This window comes from Enoplosus armatus, chromosome 16 (genome assembly GCF_043641665.1).
Source record: "Enoplosus armatus isolate fEnoArm2 chromosome 16, fEnoArm2.hap1, whole genome shotgun sequence".
NCBI lineage: Eukaryota > Metazoa > Chordata > Actinopteri > Centrarchiformes > Enoplosidae > Enoplosus > Enoplosus armatus.
The window spans coordinates 11,264,824-11,283,773 of record NC_092195.1 but is presented as its reverse complement, the minus strand read 5'-3'; the positions used below and the strand labels follow the sequence as shown (position 1 = coordinate 11,283,773).

At 43.1% G+C, this 18,950-nt stretch overlaps 3 protein-coding genes across 4 annotated transcripts; all 3 read left to right on the top strand.

Moving 5' to 3' along the window:
- The first annotated feature begins 1,138 nt into the window (after window positions 1-1,138).
- On the top strand, window positions 1,139-3,845 carry LOC139299244 (tektin-B1-like). The gene is made up of 9 exons (XM_070922146.1): window positions 1,139-1,143; window positions 1,275-1,440; window positions 1,577-1,702; window positions 1,804-2,009; window positions 2,425-2,677; window positions 2,936-3,043; window positions 3,130-3,273; window positions 3,409-3,488; window positions 3,635-3,845. The coding sequence occupies exons 1-9, from the start codon at window positions 1,139-1,141 to the stop codon at window positions 3,843-3,845; spliced, it is 1,299 nt and encodes a 432-aa protein (XP_070778247.1).
- Window positions 3,846-4,841: 996 nt separating this feature from the next.
- stmnd1 (stathmin domain containing 1) lies at window positions 4,842-7,737 on the top strand. The gene is made up of 5 exons (XM_070922145.1): window positions 4,842-4,910; window positions 5,868-6,066; window positions 6,150-6,283; window positions 7,078-7,209; window positions 7,312-7,737. Exons 1-5 carry the CDS (start codon window positions 4,842-4,844, stop codon window positions 7,735-7,737), a joined length of 960 nt encoding a protein of 319 aa, XP_070778246.1.
- Window positions 7,738-10,712: 2,975 nt separating this feature from the next.
- Window positions 10,713-18,950, top strand: rbm24a (RNA binding motif protein 24a). Of its 2 annotated transcripts, none has more exons than XM_070921896.1 (4): window positions 10,713-10,880; window positions 12,233-12,356; window positions 12,751-12,805; window positions 18,599-18,950. In XM_070921896.1, exons 1-4 carry the CDS (start codon window positions 10,713-10,715, stop codon window positions 18,948-18,950), a joined length of 699 nt encoding a protein of 232 aa, XP_070777997.1. The 2 variants fall into 2 exon arrangements, with proteins under 2 accessions (XP_070777997.1, XP_070777996.1); XM_070921895.1 differs by having other exon boundaries at window positions 10,713-10,884; window positions 12,147-12,356.

The following is an 18,950-nucleotide window of genomic DNA, read 5'->3' as shown; positions in this document are numbered from 1 at the left end:
AATTTCCCTGGCTGATATTAACATATTACAGATGTCTTTATTGACACATATTATAACATAACTCAATGGATCCATATCAGGAATTAGTTAAAAAACAAATATCAACTTTATTGTCATCTCTGAATGATCACCATCTGGTCAGGCTCTAGTGTGTCTACATAAAGCTGAAAATTAAAAGAATGAATGAAATTAACAGAAATATAGATTTTTAACAATTTAATTAGGTAAACCTATCTTAAACAAATGCAGTCTAATACAACAAACCATAAAGGTTATAACTTTTTAGAGAGGTGTATGGTCATTCTGAAGGCTGTAGTTTGTGATGCTGCTGAGTTGTCTTGTGTTACAATGAGAGGGTTTTCTAATATTTAGTCCGCCCTCATTAAATGTGGGACATTCACTTCGAGTGGAGTATTTTTACGTTGTGTTTATAGGATATAAATACTTCCTCTGCTGCTGGCTAAAGCAAAACATGATAAAAGGACCAACAGTTTTGTGCTGCGGCTGCTAGAACAAATGTTCATTTTTAGTGCACTTTTAATCTCCCCCCTCCTTTCTCATGTCTCTTTCTTTCGTATCAGTTGGTCTCTTTGTGTTTGTTTATAGTATGCAGGTAAATTTTTTGGGCCATATTTCAAATCTTTTTAAGATTATGAGCTGGTTATGGGTTTTCCTGGTGGCCTTGTGGTTAAACGCATAAAACCATAAAGGCTTCATCCCTGGTTCAGTTCAGATTGGGGGCATTTAATGAATATCATAAACCTATTTTTTGTCCTCTAAAATCTAAAAAGATCTTGGAAAAACAACTATGGGTGATGATATTGTGTATGTCAATGGCAATTCAAATGTAGATCTTTGTTGTAGTGTATATATAAATACATTTAAGGGGATTAAAAGCGTCTTAAAAACATATTCTGTATATATAAACAGTTGTATGTCCTTATAGAAGGCACAAGCGTTCTAATTTATGCAAATGAGCTGCTGCTTGACACACACAGTGAACACATTCCAAATGTTCGGTCACTTTCTGAAACAGACTTCACTTTTGTCCTGTGTCTACATCTGAGAGCAAGTGTTTCAGTAGCTAAACCTCGAGTTTCTACATCCCTTTACTCGATTCGTTTAAAAAGGAACAAAAATGTGGTGAGTACATCTCTTCAGTTTCACAGTACTTGGTCTTGTTGTCATGTCGTTTTTAAAAAAAAACTTGCTCAGCATTTGGCCAAACAATGAATACATTTGACAAAATCATAAATGTTTTGCCGCACTGTTAGGCAACGTCGTGCACTGAGACAGGACCAGCTGAGGTCGGAGGTCAGATTCACTCTGCCTGTCCTGTCCAACAAAAACATGCTGACCAGCACACCACAGCTTCACATGAACAAAGTGCTGGAGCTTGACGAGGAAATCGTCTGCTCCCTGGGTCAAGATATTTCATGTGTAATGAACATCAGTTGATCCTCCAACCATATCTTAATAGTTAATAATCTGATTTATGTGCCTATATTTAGCAAAATGAGCAGTGATTTTTGTGATTCCTAAGTGTTTTTATTTGCATATGCCTTTTTTTTTGTAGATCCCCTCTGCCACTAGTGGCACAATGAGGCATCTCAACTCTCGTCATACGGAGGTCAGCCAGTGGCAGGCCCAGATATCTGAGAGCATCGGGCGAGTGGACCGCGAAATCATTGCCGTTGAGCTGGTACACGTACACAGTGCATCTAAAAATGACTCAACTCACTACAGTTTCCTCTTTTACCAAAAATGTCAGTCTTCAACATAGCTCTCATGTGATGCGTTCAGGTGAAAGACGCCGCTGAGTGCTGTCTCCAGGAGAAGCAGCTGTACAGTCAGCTCATGAGCGACTGTGTGGCACTCAGCAACAGTCAGAGCTCAGCAGTCCTGAGACAGGGCCGCGTCCTCACTGAGCTGAAGAAGGAAGAGCAGTTGACCAATGAGATCAGAGAACTGCTCCAGAGGCAGATCTGCATCCTTCTCAACAAGATAAGGTTCGACAGACAGATTCAGAATTCTGAATCTTACACCACTTACTCCCTCTTAATTTAAAGCATTCTCCTGAGCTGTATGCCTGCATTATGTTCACTTATTTCAAATTGTAATCGCAAGAATAGGGGCTCTTCTGCAATGCCTGGCAAATAGTACAAACCTTTATACTGAGCTGACACACAGGTTGTCTTTATCTACAGATATCTTCATATATTTCAAGGACTCTGCCACTTTGATTGAAGTGGGTTTACAACAAAATACACAAGGAGTTACAACTTTACTCTGCTCATGTTCCTGCAGTTTTTTTTACCAGTGTGAAAACAGTGACACTATATTTCAACATGATCTCAAATTCTGTTGTGTCTCACCTTGTTTCCTAACCCCCTCCCACACACACACACACACACACCCACCCAGCTCTTTGAAGGAGATCCGCACTCAGCTACAGGCAGATTTTCAGGACAAGGGAGAAGCCATCAAGCTCACCACTAAATGCATCACACAAAACCTCAACACCCCGAGCTCCTGGCTCCCTGCCAGTCAATACAAGCCCAACCATGTGAGCTATGGCAAGTGGCTGTCCCGCTGCAGGGACCTGAGGCTGACGGCTGACAACCTGATTAAAGACTCTTCTTCCTTCAGGGGAAACCTGCGCTTTAGCCTGGCCAATGTAAGACGACACTGACCATATGTCAAAACTTAAGACTCCTGACCTGCATTCAGGTCAGGTCAAGTACAAGGCTACTATATAGGTTGTTTTAGGTTTAGGTCATTAAATGGAGGATCATTTTGCTATTTTTAACCCTGATTTTTGTAGTGTTTGCCACCATGGACATACTGTCAAATCAACTTAAGAATAACCAGAATTCCAATTTTTAGTTGGTTTTGCTATGAATGATTGTCTCTCACAGTTGTGTGACTATTATAGCTAAAAAATGCCCAGGAGCGCCAGCGCCACAGCACATGCAATGCCCTGAGGAGGAAGATCAATGAGCTGAACAGGGTCCAGGAAACACTGATCTGGGAGAGGCAGCAGGTCAGTCCCCTGGATTGTAGTCACAATTTATACAATCTACCACTCACAGAGCAACTCGTTATCCTGTGGCTTTCTGTAATCTCCAGATAAAGGATGAGATTTCTGATCTGACAAAGGACATACAGCAAGTGGTGGGTCAGATAAGGAACTGTGATTCCAAGCTGCATCAGGCCACCCACCGCCTGGACGTCCTCAACCAGAGACCCAGACTTGAGCTCTGCCTGGACCAGGTAAGTGTCTCGCCAAGCAGTTACAGTCAATATGATATGATATGGTTGCAGTCAAAATGTTTTGATTCTCAGTTGTTACCACTGTGGAAATACAATGGTTTTAATCCTCTTTTCCTGTTCCTCCTCCTCCTCCAGCCCTATGTCAGCCTCTCGCTGGAGAAACGTGACCTGACAAGGATGGCTGCTGGACTTTGCCCAATCCTGAAGCGCTCTCAGTAAGTGTGTCCATTCACTAAGGTCACAATTCTACCTCTCTAATGATACCAAACAATAGCTGTCATTTTGACCATTGTCTTTGTAATATCCAGAACACACTAATTTTTATGTTAAACTATCTATCTATCTATCTATCTATCTATAGCCAGGACCTGGAGCTCACACGCAGGCGCCTGATGATTCTGGACGACAAACTGGCCAAAAATGCTCGTGCCCTGGAGGTGGAGCAGAAGTGCCAGAGCCTGCACCAGAGTTTCCTGCCCGCGCTCGACACCATCGTGGTCTTTGCCAACAAGCCCAGGCTGTGCCACACAGCCACTCCAGCGCTCACTTCTACTTACAGTAGAGCCTGGTAGAGGGCATTAGCGCTCTACTGCGCCCCTGTGGTCGCTTCATGTGGTGTGTGTTTAATAAAATATTTCAAAGCAAAATTACCTTGATTTGTCTAGAACCAGTAGCCTATGTACCTCTCAAAAAGTCACATACAGGCTACTTAAAAATATGATTGGATATGAAACAAAATGGGTTCATACATTTAGACTACACTCCTTTTTTGTTGCTTCAAGAACTCTGTTCCCTTCTGTGTGTGGTAATTTGGTTAAATAAATTCATTTAGTAATATGCACTATGTAAATATTGAAATGGGGCACCTCTACAAAATGATTCCAGGTGATATTTTTTGGTGCATATTCTCAAACAAGCTGTGAAGTTGGCACAGAAACCAAATGCAAAAGTTTATTTAGGAGGAGGATGCAAGAAAAAAAAAAATCACATTACCACAAACCAGCTGACATCATAGACTTTTTAGACTCAATATATTTAAATTTGAACAGTTTCAGGAAATAGTCCAAATGAATAAACAATTCAGTATTTCACCACCACCGCTTCATTCCTGGGCCTGCCAGTGTAAGATGCTTTAAATAAGCATTTAGACCTTTATGTTGTGAAATTAAAATCTACAGAAAATATAACTGAAGAGTAAACGGAAATAATATATCAACTGTTTTTGTTTTGTTGTGTCTGAGTGGTTGGGGGTCTTGGACACAGTATCAGTAACACATCTGATAAAGCGGATCAGTGCCATCATAGAAGTGTGAAGACGGTGTTTTGTGGTGTCCTCCTGACTGTGACACCCACCGCTTGTCCCAGGGTGTCACCTCTTTAACCGGGTCAGATTTATTGTAGCAACGGCCCTTAGCAACGGGGTCCATGGAGACTGTATGTCCCTGTGTGTTTAGGAATGCAAGGCTACACGGGTCAAATATTAGAGAAAAAACACACACCGAGGTGTAATTAAACCTGACATTTATCAGTTTTATGGACTTATTTCACATCGCTGCTTTGAGGTGAATATGGGATGCGGCAACTCTACAAACACCGCGGTCCAACCGTTGAGACCGGAAGAGGTGACTGGAGACGAGGTAAGCTCCGTCTCACACAACCCGCCACTTTCAGTTAAAGTTAGCTAAAACTGTGGAGTTCAAAGCGAGTAGCTAGCTATGTAGCCAAGGGAAGTATAACAGTCAACTACAGTTAGCACTTTTGGGCGCATATTGAAGTATAGTGAAGTAGCTAGCCGTTACAGGTGTTACGCCGAAATCTGTGTGCCATTAAAATTTGTGACTCTAGAGGAAGAGTTATCCTGACAGGTGGCTCTACAAATACAACGTGTCAAAAATAAAAAATGTTCATTATGCAGACAGTACGAAGTAGAATCCTTTTGATTGATTGTAATATATTATGGTATTTGTAATGGAATTCCGGTTTGAGGTGTTTACATGGGGTAAACCCCCCCAAAATATTGACCAGAATATAAGAAAACCTTTTATTTATTTATACCTTTTAAGGTAGGAGGAGCTAATTTTAACTACTTCATACACTGTTGGTTAGATTAATCTATATCAATTGTTGCATCATATTAATCAATAATGTGTGATAATGTTTTGTATTAAAATCTGATCAGCTAAGTAACAGCAGCTGTCAGATTGATGTAGTGAAGTATAAAGTACAATATTTTCCTCTGAAAGGCAGTAGTATCTCTCAAGTATCTAAAATTGGTACTTAAATACAGTACTTGAGTAAATACACTAGGTTACTTTTCACCATTATATAGAGGAAATTCCTAATCTGGTCACAGATTTTCACTGTTACACTGTATACTAATCAGGTGTCAAACTCTGAGAGGGTGTATTTTGTGGGTTTTACCTGCTGTGTATCACTATTGTTCCTGAGCTACGGTGTTCATGACAGTGTGTCAACACAGATGTCATCATGACAACGTCGTGTCTGGGATAACATACAGAACAGGGTCAAGATATAAAAACATGTCTTGTGCCATGTATCTGATCTGCATTCATACTGTGTCTCTGTGCTGTCAGGATGAGACAGGTAGTAAACCTGACGGTCGTGGAGACTCAGCTGTGTCGAAGGGCACTACAGACAGCGGGGTGGTGATGGAGAACAGGGATATGCCTGCGTTACCTGGAGCAGTGCCCAGAAAACTCCCTCCTCTAACATGTGTCAGAGAAAGTGAGGCGGACAGAATTACACAAGATGGTGAGGATGTGCCCCAAACATGCTGATAAAAACAGGCCGTGACGCGCTGTAGAGAAAATCCAGTGCAAACAACCTACAGTGTTTTTATTTTGTCTGCGATGCAGGCTTGCAGGACAGCACAGTGCAGGAGCGCGCAAAGTCCAGTGAGATCCTGGAGGAGCTGCTGAACCAGGGCATCATCCCAGTGGGACAGACCAGAGAGAAGGGCGGCGGGGCTGGAGAGGCTTACAGCATCATGGTAGGTGCCTGGTGCACACTGGCCAAACTTGGGTAGAACTGGAGAACACAATATCAATATTGTGATACGAGACTAGATATTAACTTTGATTTTGATTGGCTTATTGTTTTTTTTTCATGGTTTTAAAAGCTGCATTACATTTTGTCTGAGCAGATCTAACCAAAAGAGTAAAGTTGCGGGCTGGAAACCCAAAACAACGAGCTGAAATGATGTTACAAGGTTTCGTAGAGCTGAGGGGAGCTGTGGAGTCAAGTGATGATTCTCTGTGGGCTCATCACTATGAGCGACCCCTTTTCACATACATGTCATCCATTGTTAATATAAAAATATTCATGATCAGTATCAATCATCCTTTCCTATTTCTCTATACTTTCTCACAATCTGAATGAAGGTAAAAAATAAAAAAAATTAAATCTGATGTCAACGCCCAGTCTTACATGGTCTTCAAAGATTTAAATATATTGATGACAAATAATAGGTGCTCATATAACAACATAATATGAAAGTGGCTAGTTGTGGCCTTGGCTACTATAGAGTGGAGTCTGGTCACCCTACTGGCCACCACACACAGGTAGTAAGAAATCAATCCATTGAGGGTTAAATAAAAAGAAAAGGCCACAATAAATGGTATCCAGTAGGCCTTTGTGTTCACAGGAAGGCGAAGGCAGTCAGTTTCAGCAGGAGTGCATTCACCTGCAATACTGAGATTGTCTGTCCTCTGTCTCCTTCTGCTGTGTGTGTGTGTGTGTGTGTGTGTGTGTGCGTGCGTGCGTGTGCGCATGTGTGTGTGTCAGCTGGATGGCAGGGAGGGGGTCAGGCGAAGACCTCCTGCCAGACTGGAGTCCCTGAAGGCCAAGAAGGAGCAAAGTCTTCCCAGCAGAGAAGAGCTTGAGGAGAAGATAAGACTTGCTGAGGAGAGACGCAAGGTACAGTGTGTGTGTGTGCGTGCGTGTGTGTGCGTTTGTGTTTGTGTGTCAGCTCTTTCTCCACTCACAGTTTATCTTATTTTTTCATCCCCTCTCTCTCAGTTAAGGGAGGATGAGCTCAAGACACGTTTGAGGACCAAGTCGGCCCGTGTCCGTGGCCGTGCCCCCACCTCCAGCACTGAGGAGGAAGAGGACGCAGCCCTCACCCTTGTAGAGCCTCTTCAGTATCCTCTTAACCCGGACCCCCTCGACCCGCTGCCTTGTAGCCAGATCCCACGACGGGTAGCGGAGAGTAGAGCAGAAATGGGAAAAACAGACATGAGAGAGGGGAGAGAGGGGAGAGAGGGGAGAGGAGAGAGTGGAGATAACAGAGAGGAAGGTGCAGGGACGGTAAGTGAGGATGGTGACGAGGAAGAGGAGCTGACACAGGTGGAGGAGCTCAAGAAGGAGCGGCCCCTGACAGCCTCTGGGGAGCTGGAGAATGATCCTAGCTTTCAACCTGCAGAGGACAAAGAGGAGATATTTTAATTGTCTTACAAAAATGAGCCATGAATTAGCACTATAGAGATAAAACAGAGAGGGGGAGGGAGCCAAAATCATTCCTTTTGCACAGACAAGAGGCCTGTTAAAACTTGTAAAAAGAAAGATTTAAAGAAATGTATGTAGTATATCTTGTTTTGGAAGAAATGAACAGGTGTGACTGGCCCAGCAGTTGAAGCTATTGTTTGATTTCCACTGCAGCTGCCCATAAACTGCTGTAATAACATCATAGCTCAGAAATAAGCACAAAGGAATATGAGGGTTTTCTTTCCAATGCAAAATAATTTACCTCAATGAATTCTTTAATAAATATAAACGAGGCTTAATGTTCTTGCCAATATACAGAATTAATTTAAATGAGATTTTTGTTTTACATGTTATTGTAAAGATGTTAAGTCTCATTTTGCATGTGAAGGCTGTACTGTGGGGCAGTCGCTCTGCTGGACATAAGATGGCGCTGTTTCAGTGGGTTAAAGTTGTGTCACAGCTCCCTGAAGTCGGTGCTCCTCATCTGTAAGATATGAGCAGGAGGTTTTGGCAACATGTTGTTGTTGATCAATAAAGGTCACATGTTTCTCTATGTGTTGTTCGTGGGTGCTCAGTTGTCTGTCAGAATGTGAAAAAACTGAATATTTGTGAAATTAGCTCATTAACCACAGTCATTTTTAACTTTTATATGTATTTTTCTTTTGAGAGGTTGAGGGCCGTTGGGTAAGACCTTTGTGTGACTGAGCTGTGGGTATTCAGCTGTTCCAGTGACCTTTGACCTTTAGCTTGTCTGCCTGACAGGTGTGTGCTTCAACACACAGTTACAGTTTCAGCTCTCCAGCACTATGTTGGATGATTGAATTAATTTACAGACAGAGCCAGCTAAGATGGGAACCACATTCATAAGTTTGTTTCTGGTGATTATTGCTGATACATATTCACCATACATGTGACGTGGAGGTGTCAGTTTGAGTGTTTCTGAAGATGGTTGTGAAATGAAGTCTAATTAAAGCTTCCAGTGGCTCCACAGCCTGTCATTGTAAAAGTAGAAGAGGATTCAGACTAGTCAGCATGTTGCACATGAACAGAAAACAACAATTGGACGCAACCTGACCGGATCCCCATTGTTGAGCCTGGGAAACTCGATGCCAGTCCCCCCTTTTTTCACGACTCCTCTCGGACTTTAAAGCGCGCGTGGCTGCATAAATAAAAGAGTGAGTGAACAGAGACGCTGCAGAAAGACGCTCTCTCAGGTTGCATCTCTTTGTGAACTGCAGTCCTGCAATGGCAACTCACATTCAGATGGATGTGACAGCGGATGTGGGCCCTTGTCTTACTTTTCTCTTTAAGAATACAGATTGTGTTTGTAGTTTTTATTATTAGCCTACAAAGGTGAAAATAACACAGCCAAACATTTCTTTAATAGAGAAAAACACACTTGAGGGCCATTTTGGACCGCTTTGCTTCAGTCACGTGATCTGATTTAATTGTCAGTAGAGGGTTTGACACGAAAATATTTGTTTTTTCCACAACAAATAGGACACATGACTCAACTCACCGTGTTACATGGGGAGACAGGGCACATGTAGGCCAGGAACAGAGCGCGCACAGAAGCGGAGCCGCCATGAATGATTAACACCACAGTTCCCTCTCACGTTACTGGAGGTGAATTACTCAACCTGGCCTGTTCAAAAGGACATCCATCCAGCAGTCAGCCCCAGTGCTGAGGACGTTCACAAGTTATTTAAATCATTGATGTTCTTGATTGAATTGATCTCTGCCTGTTTTACTTGATCCCTACCCATGACGCCATGACGCACGGCGCATTCAGAAGTTAGTTCCTCTCACCTGATTTGATTACTGACATGCGATCGCCATCTTTTTAATAAGGGTTGATTCAGCAAAACGTCTTCATCTCAAGGACCCTGAACGAGATAGAAATAAGAGCCCCACTTGTTCAAATGTTGTCAGATGTGATTTTTAAATCCTGTTGGTTCATTATATCAGTGGAGACAGTGGAGCCCACGAGCTTATAGTAAACCATTAAAACAGACAACAATTTTAAAGAAAAGTTTCATCACATTTTCAGACTCAGGGCACAATCCGCACCGACTGTACGCCTGTATGGCTGTCTGCATGGACACAGAAACTTTCCAAAAATCTGTCAACCCCCCACAAGTGGACTGTCTTGAAGCTGATCCTTCCAGCAGAGACTCAAAGCTGCACCTGTCTGTCTGCTCGCTGCTGCTGTGCGTCGGTACCCGAGCTGTGTCCACACCCTGTCCGGCTGTTTTTGCAGAAATCCTAATCCACACAAGCCTATAGAGACCATGATCTACGTTTTATCCCACCAAAGAGAGAAAATACCGAGATAAACACATATTTATTTGTAAGGCAGTCAAACATCACTTAATCCCACAAACATTCCCTCTGCTTCATTCATTTTCTCATGAATCATACTGAAGGTCCCTGCTCATCCTTATCCCCAACATATAGGCTAATCAGTGGAATCAGGTTTTGTTGGCCCCTGATGATTAAACGTGATTCTGGTGCAGATAGCCGGGATCTGTTTCGGAGCTCCAGTGTTTCACACTGTGCAGGTTTCCCAGCTGTTTGTGCGCGCTGGTGGGCGGGCAGAGATGGACTAAAAGCTGGGTGGAGTTAGGAGCAGCGCTTTTAGGAATGGGTCCCCAACGTATTTAGTTAGACAGCAGAGTTACCAAGAAGAGCTGGAAACACCTGATGGTCTCTCTGGGACAATCCGCTCCATATAACTCCCCTCTTAACTGTCGGAAGATAAATCTACCTCCAGGCTTCATTTTTGTCGAGTTTTTGTTTTGTTTTCTCTTCTGAAAAAGTCACAGAGCCAGCTGATCTCTCTTTCTCTCTTCATCCAAAGAATTACTGATAAGGAACACATTGCACTATACTTTTTATTTTTTAATTGTTCCTATTTATTGTATTTTGCACTAACGATGCACACCACGCAAAAGGACACGACCTATACGAAGATTTTTGTCGGGGGTCTTCCCTACCACACCACGGATTCAAGTCTCAGGAAATATTTTGAGGTGTTCGGTGAGATTGAAGAAGCGGTGGTCATCACCGACAGACAGACCGGCAAGTCAAGGGGTTATGGATTCGTAAGTATCACTTCTTAATAACACGTCTGTCAGTTTTACGCAGAATTCAACTCCGACACACTTTTACGCATGTAGGAAAACTCCTGCCGCCACACGTATCTGTCAACGTGCGCGGCTGCTGCTGTCTGTCACAACATCAGCACTAACTTTAATATTTCCGCAGTCATGAGATGTTTATGTTTTGATAAGCAGCTCCGGCTTAAATTTGTCTCTGGCTTCTGTTGCAATGTCGCACCCACCAACTTGTTGCGCATTGGTATGCGCCCTGACACGTTTGAAAGCGAGCTGCCCTCACACTGACAGCTCTGGTGGGCTGAGAAAAACCTCACGATGATGACTTGATGTTACAGAGGGTTGGGGTTGGGGTAGCGGTTGCGCTGGTTTCATCATCTCTAAGCTGTTTACAACTTTGCTCATAACGCCTGTAAAATATTTTGCTCCCACTTGTCATAAAACCTGACAGACAAAAAGCATTTCGGACGCAGTTATGGAGACATGAAGCAACCAGCTGCTCAATGCTACTCGGACTATCTTTTTAGTTCACTTTATCGGTTTAATTCAGTTGTAAGTGCACAAATATACTTGTAACATGACTGCCTGAAGAGGGATCTCGGCACCAGACCTTATTTGGCCTCTTCAGAGACTATTTGATGATATGTGAGAAGTAACTTTGGCACACGATACCAGTAGAGGATGTACAAAGTTGTACAGTCACCCTTAATATGCACAATATATATATCTGTGGAAACTAACATTCCTCTGTAAAATTGATGTGTATTTACTCCAACTTTTGCTTAAATCAGACATCATATTCATGCATCATTCATCCTCTTTTTCTTTATTTTCCCCTCGAAACTCAAACTCTTTCTCGTGGTCAGGTGAGTGAGGTTTTTTCTCTGTTGCAAAAGAGTGTAAAAGTGGCGGCTCCTGAAGCTCTGAGCAGAGTAACAAAGTTTGGTTGTTGTAATGGGAGCGATCATGGAGCCATGTTCAGTCAGTCATCTCCGGCTCTGGCTCCCATTCACAGCTGATAGTTTCAGCACATCCACACGAGGGTGATGGATGTGTGTGTGTGTGTGTGTGTGCTGCCAAAAACTCGCTGTTAATGAAGGCCACATGAGCAGACACACACAGAAAGAGGACTAACATGCACACTTAATATGAAGTTAGGTTTTTCTCTCTTTCTTACGCACACACATGCACTCTCCCATCCATTGATGATGCTTTTATAAATGACTATATGTGCTGTTAAGTCCGCCTGTGGAGTCTGCAGGAAAAGGAAACCTCACTTACACACCTGCTTCAGTTATCCACATCTTTCTCGTGCTCTGTGCTTTTTCCTACTCCGTCAGGTGACGATGGCAGACCGCTCGGCCGCAGACCGGGCCTGCAAGGACCCCAACCCAATCATTGACGGCAGGAAGGCCAACGTCAACCTGGCCTACTTGGGGGCCAAGCCTCGGGTGATGCAGCCAGGTAAAGAGAGCCAAATGAGGATCAATACAAAATAAATGTGTATATTTTAATTTCCTCCACAAGCTGCAGGAATGTGTTGGTTTTCTATCAAAATTTGCAGACATGAGCTGATATGGCTGTTTAAAGAGCAACAGTTTTCGAGATGAATGAATCAGACAGCACGTTTAACCAACATAGCAAGTGTCTTTGCTCTCACAGTGTTTGTGTGGGAATGTGGTGTTGTATTATTGGCAAAGCAACAAACAAGAAAATCAAGTCAATCCATTCTGATTTTCACCTCAGGTGTTTTTTGAGGCGGCTGCAGCAGATGTAGGAACATGTCAGGAGGTTATTATTGTATATATATATTTTTTTAAAGGTGCCTGAATTCACTTTTTTCCCCTCTGTTTTGCAGGCTTTACTTTTGGTGTTCCCCAAATTCACCCTGCGTTCATCCAAAGGCCTTATGGGTAAGTACTGATGAGTCTACATGTGTTTCAGAGGAATCTTGGGATGTACACATTGCTTATGTAGATACTTAATTATTCAAACATGTTTTAATTTTATATTCTCCCAGTTTAATGTGTGATAATTGATACTATCAGTCTGATTTTTTGTCTTTTATCCCTGTTTTTTCTCCCCAAACATTTGATGGCTGATAATTAGAGGTGGACATTAAGTCGTATGTAGCTTTGTCCTCTATCACTGTCCACCAAACAGCCAGTCAAACTGCCTTTTCTAGGTTTGTGTGTGAGTGTGTATACATACTCGTGTGTGTGTGTGTGTGTGTGTGTGTGTGTGTGTGTGTGTGTCTGTGCGTGTGTGTGTGTGTGTGCTGAGTGGACAACGATGGAAACTTCCAGCCTGACTCAATGTTATCTATCTTTCTCTGGTTCGACAGGCTCGCTCTCGGTTAAGCTAGCTGTGCTGGTTTGTGGAATAGTTCTGCGAACATAATCACAGATCAGAGAAAGGAATTAGACTCAAACACACACAAACAAGCTCTCGAAATGGTGATTATAGATGCATGTACGTGGGTTTTGACCTTTTTTTTATTTATTTTATTTGAATAGAACTTAGAGCTTTGTGTGCAGTTATGAAGTGGTGTTGTTAGCTAAACCGTGTGCTTTCTTACTTTAATGACAAAAAAAAAAAAAAAAGCTGGATTGATTGAATTTTTGGGGTGTTCTTTTTCATTTTTTGTGGAAGCGTGTTAACTTTGCAAAGGAAGAGCAAAGTTTTTTTTTTAATCTATTTATTTTTTGCTTTTAGCTTGTGGTTGACCTGTTTGTTTAACAGGATGTGCTGTTTCATGTGTTTTTTTTGTGGGGTTGTTTTTTGGCTGTCTTGTTGGAGTGAGTGAATTTTCTGTGTGATTTTCTGTTTTTTTTCTCAAAAAAATCACCTCCTCACTCGCATTCCTCATATTATTCCCTCAAAATAACCCACCACTGCTTGTGTGTGCTTATAGCATCTTCTTGGTGTTACTAGCAGTTTCTTACATTAACACAACGTAGCAGCAACAAATTCACTATCAAAGTGTCTCTCTGCCATGTTACTGCTGGTTCACTCTGTCAATTCATTACATCTCTCTTGTCTTCCTTCCTGTCTCTATCTGTCTTTCTCTTTGCTCTTCTCTACACCACATATGCCAGACTTGTGGTCATGTAGCACCATCATGTAGCCTATCGGTTATAATGTGAGCTCCAGTCATAGTGATATGTGTATTCATGTGTGGCTGCATTGGTACATGTGAGTGTGTGCTCTTATTGTGTTCATATGTGTGCGCGTGTCTTTGTCCGTTCACATGCGCGTTCATTTTCAGCTCAGCTCACCAAAGTCTCCAGTGTGACACAAACAAATGTCTGGATGTCTCTCTCTTTCTCTCTCTCATTCTCTCGGAGCGAGCTTTCGTCACATGGGCTCGTGGTGTTAAGGAAAACAAGCGCGGCCATTGTGCCACACAAAGCCCCGAATGCTGACGCTGCAGTCGCATGAAGCTCTGTGTTGTGTGTGTGTGTGTGTTGGGGGGGGTCTGGTGACGGTGCGGGAGCGTCTCTCTCTGTCATGTAAAAGCAGATCAGGGGCCATTTAAACAGGGTCAGAGTGGGTGTTTTAGGGGCCACATAAACGTACAGCCTGTCCATGTGCATAAACATTCATTGCATTTGAACCAGAAGCATCTGTCAGGTTGTCTCTCGCGATTAACGCTCAGAGATTATATATGAAATATATAATATATGGAAGTTACTGACAAAAGTATTGACCAAGTACAAAACAAGTTTGATCAATCAGTCTGCAAGTCTAGATTTGAGAGCGTGAGTGTAATGAGGCAAGACAGGTCACTTGTACTCACTTTAGTAAGTTTCGATCCTTACACCCTCCTCATCAGGTAAAAATTAATTTAATCAAACAGTACTGGCACCATAAATATATAAATCTCACCCAAAGAGAGTTCACCAATCAGAGGACACCAGCAGCACCTCCCAGCATCCACACAAATGATGGTCCATGAAGGGGACATCTCATAAACTAGAGAAATTATGTTGCTAAAAACTGTATACTGTATGTATAGTCTTTAACTTGATAATCGCCCTCTAACGTCCTCAAACTGCTCAGAAACGAAAGGTGTGTGAGAAAATTGTGAGAGCAGGTTTCAAACTTAGCATCTTCGTGTCAGGATTTTCAATTTAAAATATATTCTGCACTTACAAAACTGTCTCAGCGTACTCTCAGCTCTTGACTTAATTCCAGCTTGAATTAGTTTTGTAATTGGTCGGTAGTTTTCTAATGAACTTCAATACACAGCCATTGGTGAAGGATCCACACAAACCAGATCCAAGTAGCTTTCTATATGTGGATTATGACTCAAGTCTCGCTGTACTTTAAGTGAAATTAGACACCAGGTCCATCTGTGTCTTGGCCATAATAACAAAAGTCTTATGAGCAACTCTATCGAAGCAGGGCGGGTGTGTGTGCATGGTGCACAAACACACACAAACCACTGAGCACAAACACATCACCTCACACACATCAGATCCTTTCACCTCAGTGTATGTTTGTACTTGTGCTATCTCCCTCAGCACGACGGCACAGGACCTTTATTTAGCCTTGAACTTTCATGACCGCTGGGTTGCGTGAACACGACATTCCAGTAAAGACACACACACACACACACGCACACACACACACAGAACAAGATGTCACACTATAGTTACCGGCATGGCTTCACAAAATACACAGTTATTGTGATATTTAATATTTTCTTATTTTATGACTACCTCCAGGGAAAAAGGGTACTTTTTTATTAGAGGGCCACATTAGATCGGTTAGTGAGCTTTGCTTCCCATGACCAACACCTCTGCTTATGCCGTGTGTGTGTGTGCGCACATGCTTGTATATGTGTGTTAGCCTACCCGACCATCCCATAGATACAGTGGTAGTGGGGAATCAGAGACAGCAAAAGGCACTGAGCGAGAGGTTTGATTTCAAGAGCAGTGGAAACATGGAGTACATAACATACCACTGGAAGTCCTTTTTTAAAATGTTAGTCAGAAAATAGTTACTGTCTGAGCTGCAGCCTCTACACTCAATCATATACAGAAGCTGCTGTTAAACTGTGCAACTGAAGGTTTGGGGGAATGTTAGATGTTTCTTTAATGTCATTCATGCAGAGTCATCACCTCTTGAGACTCAATGAAAGGCCATAAAAACATTCATGAAATGCACAAGCAGCTCTTAAAAGACTAGTCCACTGACTTAGCATGGCACCTTTATAACGCTGTCGGACTCACAATGGACAGTTTCTTTAAAAATGTAAAAAAAAATCGAAGCAGCAGAATCAGAGATATCATATTTTGTATTCCATGTATTCATTTCCTTTTCAAAACCTGGTGCCTGAATTACCCACAATGTAAGTCGAGTTTCAGGTGCGTTATGCTAGTAGTGGCTAATGTAGCCTTGAGTCGCTTGCCTCAAGCAGACCGGTCTGGTATGCTCTCGTCTGACTGGCTAAAGAAAAGTTCTCAGGCTTGTATGTTTAAATGTTTAAATCAGTACCATTCAGCCATTGTAAATTCACAAACACTGTAATCAATCCAGTTAAATCCATTGTGCTGCTTCTTCAATTACATATTGCCGACACAGTACAGACACCTTTATCACTGTACTTTAACTGCACTGTTAGCGAGCAGTCAAACAAATTACTAAAAAGCATGCATCTGCAAGCATAGCATGCAAGAAAACACCAGAACCTGGAATATTCATGGGCCACATTTTATTGGATTTGAGTTGCGATGTGTTTTGGCGTTAGACCAGTCAGGCTAATATCAGCTTTTTATTACATGTTGGATAACGGCCAGGCGGTGTGTTGTTTCCTCCCTGTCTGCTGATAGTGAATAATTAAGCGATAACTTCAGACAGGAAATGTCTCTCCACTGTTTTGTGTAGGAGTTTCTTATTCTGCCAGTTTTAGAGATGTCGTCCACTAGAATCCTCATGGACAACTGCCTTACCCTGCTGACGTTCATTAGTGTGGGTTTCAATGGAGAGTTTCAGTGTCACATGATAATAAAAGTGTTGTTTCTTCTGGAGAAAACACTAAGTCTTTTCAATGCAGACGTTTTGTTACTGGTCTTGGTCTAATGTGTGTGTGTGTGTGTGTGTGTGTGTGTGTGTGTGTTTGTGTACCATTTTATGTGTAAAGACATTGACCTTTGCCCTTTACTGACAGCCACACCAAACCTCTATATACCAACTCACTCAGTTTATACCTTCCCTTTTCTTTTTGTGTCTTTTCAGTTGAGTGATTGTGCCGTGCCCTTGTTGTTGTTTCTGTAATCAGTCTGGTCGAGGTGGACTATTTTTACATATTTCTTCCTCTCTGACGCCTTGCTGTTGTTTTGTTTTTCCTGTTTTTCTCCTGGCTCACTGTTTTCGGTTGAGATGTGGGTTGGATTGGATAATGGATTGCTGACAATAGGGTTGCCACGATAGATCCTGCCTTTCAACCTTTAACATTTCCTGCACTTCCTCTCTTCTCTCCCAATCCAGACTCAAAAAAGTGACCACCTGATGTTCATTTATGCAGACTCAGCTCGTTATATTTGGTTTCCTTGATTTTCTCTCAACAGATTTTTGAGCCACCTTCATTCAAACCCACCTACAGTCACATGGCTGTTGAATTGCTATCAAATTGTTTCTGTCAAGCCTGATGCTTCCCATTTGAATTGAAGTGAGATGGAATTTGACTTTCCTTTTATCTTTAAAGTGGAGGGAGGTTTTTTTCAATTCACACAAGGCCTAAAGCTTTCAAGTTTTTTTCTTCTTGCTTCCACCTACAGTCAAAAGTTGATACTTCACTTCTTTGAAGCAGTCGTGTAAATTTCAAAAGCTCCCCTCACGCTTGCTGTCCGGCTGAGTTTCCAGACCTTATAGAGTCTGGGGGGCGGGATAAGGCTATGTCATGGAGGGCAGAATGTGCTCATTGTTCATAATTGTTTATTTAATCGAAACATCCCTCTGGGTGCGGAGCCTAGTCCCGACTCCCCCCTCTGCCTCCCCGGCTCTTTGTCCCAACACAGAGGGGGAAATGGCCAGCAGCGTCCCTTTTTGAAAACTGTCCAGCTGTCAAAGTGGCAGTGACATTTTCACAATGCATCCCAGGGCTCATCTCCTCTATCCGCACCCCCCCGCCCCCGGCACTGTAAGCCTCCCCTCCCTCTCCTCCCCACCCCCTCGCCCTCCAGCAGGCAGGGGGACAGCACCAGAGCCAAATCCACATGTGACGGACAAACTAGCTGCAGGTTGCAGATCCCAGACTTTTTCTTTTCATCTCGCCTCCCTCTGCTTCTCTGTAGTTCTGCCTCCACGACCACAAACTCAAAACTGACCAAAACAGAAACTGTTCCCATATTGTATCCCGTAAAGAATATGACACCATCACCTCCTCCAAATGTGATCAAACAAATGTGATTTTTCAGTAGATTTGAGTGACCCAGAGGTTAAACACCTCAAAGTTTTCCTCACCTTCCAGTCTTCTTTTCACAGAGAGATTTCTATTTTGGCAACCCTATATTGTTCTAATCCCTACTAGCAGGCATTTCCTTGGTGTTCTTGACTGGTGGATTGGACTGGGGCTGGGTGGTGGGTGGTGGGAGGGCGCTTGGCCGCAGTGTGATGGAGTTGGGTTTGGGTTTTAGGGTGGGTGCTATTACTCTCAGACTGGGTGAATCAAACTAACCTGTCATATGTTTGTTTCACAGCATCCCGGCCCACTATGTGTACCCTCAGGCCTTCGTTCAGCCTAGTGTGGTCATCCCTCATGTGCAACCTGCAGCCGCTGCACCTGCCACCGCTTCCTCCCCCTACATCGACTACACCGGAGCCGCCTACGCGCAGTATTCTGCAGCTGCAGCCAGTGCTGCTGCCGCCGCTGCATATGAGCAGTATCCTTACGCTGCATCCCCTGCTGCCGCAGGCTACGTGGCTACCGCCGGCTACGGCTATGCGGTCCAGCAGCCTTTAGCCACCGCTGCCCCGGGCTCAGCCGCCGCTGCAGCCGCAGCCTTCGGTCAGTACCAGCCTCAGCAGCTGCAAGCCGACCGCATGCAATAG